General features: G+C 44.7%; 1 protein-coding gene across 1 annotated transcript in view; it reads right to left on the bottom strand.

The window, feature by feature from the left end:
- LOC119425103 (WD repeat-containing protein 7) overlaps positions 1–2,206 on the bottom strand; it is a 92,552-nt gene that overhangs the window by 63,458 nt on the left and 26,888 nt on the right. Inside the window, exon 18 of the mRNA XM_037692627.1 lies at positions 1,069–1,166. Within this exon, the coding sequence (XP_037548555.1) occupies positions 1,069–1,166 (98 nt within the window). The remainder of the gene's footprint in view (positions 1–1,068; positions 1,167–2,206) is intronic.

Raw genomic sequence — 2,206 nt, 5'->3', positions numbered from 1 at the left:
GCGGATGAGAGGCGGGATGATAGGCAGATGAGAGGTGGGATGAGAGGTGGGATGAGAGGTGGGATGAGAGGCGGGATGAGAGGTGGGATGAGAGGCGGGATGAGAGGTGGGATGAGAGGCGGGATGAGAGGTGGATGACAGGTGGGATGAGAGGCGGATGACAGGTGGGATGACAGGTGGGATGAGAGGTGGGATGAGAGGTGGGATCGAGGCAGAGAGAGAGAGAGAGGTGGGAACTCCACCTCTGTAGATTTTTTTCAGAGGTTCAGAATTATAAAAGCTGGGGCACCACCTAGTGGGCCTAGGGATGGAGGTAAAAAATATTAAGAGGAATTTTTTAAAATGACAAATATGGAATGAAAATTTGTTTTGACTGCATTTTAACGTGGCCGTTCTTTCCCCAAAGGAACACGAGAGTGGAGTAAAGTTACTGCAAAGTTATAAGAGCGTTAGACAAAATTCTGACCAAACAAAAAACCCAGAATGTTTTCTTGACTTTGTCAGAAAATTGTGTATCGACAGCAACAAAATAAAAAATAAAAAACTTGGACAAAATTAAGCGTGTCCCATAAAGACCATGCGAGGGTGAACATCCGGTGGGTGGATGAACGACAGTCACAAAGTTTCACTGGTTCAATAAAAGCCTTCACTCCTCGGTGCTTTTCTTAGAACCTTAAAAAGAAAAACTTTCAAAACAGTCGGATATTAGCCTGATAATAGTTTTAACGTCACCCCGATAACTGTAGAAATTTATCATTTGTACAGTTTATCTTGTTAACCCTTCAGATTTATGACGATAAGTGTCCTCCGCACGGGAAAAAAGCGTTTCTTACGTTTCACTAAATTAACTTTTTCTCCGGTTTCTTCTCCACCTGAACTCCAACCTCGAGTCAAAACTACAGGTCAGCCTTTAAAGACCTGCCGACCCAGGAAACAGCAGCAGCTTCCATGTTTTCTGACCCTCTGTGGGTTTCAGAGCCGACGGGCTGCATTATTAACCCCCCGCCCCCACCCGCCCACAGGGCCTCAGGGGCGTTTGAAATGAGCGCCCCCTCCTTTTGTAGTTACCTTGTTTGATCTGGGCCTGCAGCGCCGGGTTGGAGGGCTGATGGGGGGCGGCAGGCGTCCTCCGAGGAGAATCCGGGGTTCCTCCTGGTCTGGGGGGCCTGAAGGAGGATCACAAAGAGGAGACATCAAATATTAAAGGAGCAGTGAGGAGGAGAGAGGAGAGCCAGACACAAAAACTGAACTCACGATAAAAAACAAACTTGTTTTTATTTTTCTGACCTGAAACTGAAGGTTTGTGTGCACGCGTGCATGTGTGTGTGCGTGCATGTGTGTGTGCGTGCATGTGTGTGTGCATGCATGTGTGTGTGCATGCATGTGCACGTCTCAGGCTCCAGCCTATCGGGTTCTGGCTGAAGTCCTCTCTGAACAGACCAGAGGCGCCAAACTCTCAGAGATACACAAACACTTCCAATACAACGATCCATGCACTGATCAATAACGGTTGCCAGGCAACAAATCACTTCCTGTGAGATTTGATGTTGGAAAATAAAAGCCCGTGTTCAACAGCGAGAACAGAAATGAAAGTTTCTAAACTTTGAGATGTGATAAAGTTACAATTAGAGCAGAAAGTGAAGGTTCAGGAGAGAAACGTGTCGAGTAGGGATGAAGAGCTGCAGGTAAGATACTGACTGTTCATTAATACTACAAAGAAACCCAAGAAAAGAAATAATAATAATAAAAATAAAAACTTCTCCAAACGCCCATCCTGACTTCATTAAAGTCTTTATAAAAATGACTGGATTAAAAAAAATCACTAGAAAAGAGAAAAAATAAAAAAGAAGGAATGAAGGAAAAAAGTGACGGTGAGAAGAATGAAGGAATGAGAAACAGGGGATGGATGAAAAGATGGATATATGGATAGAGAGATGGATACTTGGATGGATGGATGTTGCATGGATTGGCAGATGATGGATGAACAAATGGATGGCTGGATGAACAGATGGATGGATGAGAAAGGACAAATGGATGGCTGGATGAACAGATGGATGGATGAGCAGATGGATGGATAATTAAATGGATGGATGGTTGCATGGACTGGCAGATGGATGGATGGATGGGCAGATTGATGGATAAACAAATGGGTGGATGGATGGATGAACAGATGGATGATGAGGATGGACAAATGGATCAATGGATG

Source organism: Nematolebias whitei, chromosome 18 (assembly GCF_014905685.2).
Source record: "Nematolebias whitei isolate Nwh7 chromosome 18, NemWhi1, whole genome shotgun sequence".
In the NCBI taxonomy this organism is placed as follows: domain Eukaryota; kingdom Metazoa; phylum Chordata; class Actinopteri; order Cyprinodontiformes; family Rivulidae; genus Nematolebias; species Nematolebias whitei.
Note: the sequence above shows the minus strand (reverse complement) of the source record. Positions and strands in the feature narration are given on the sequence as shown.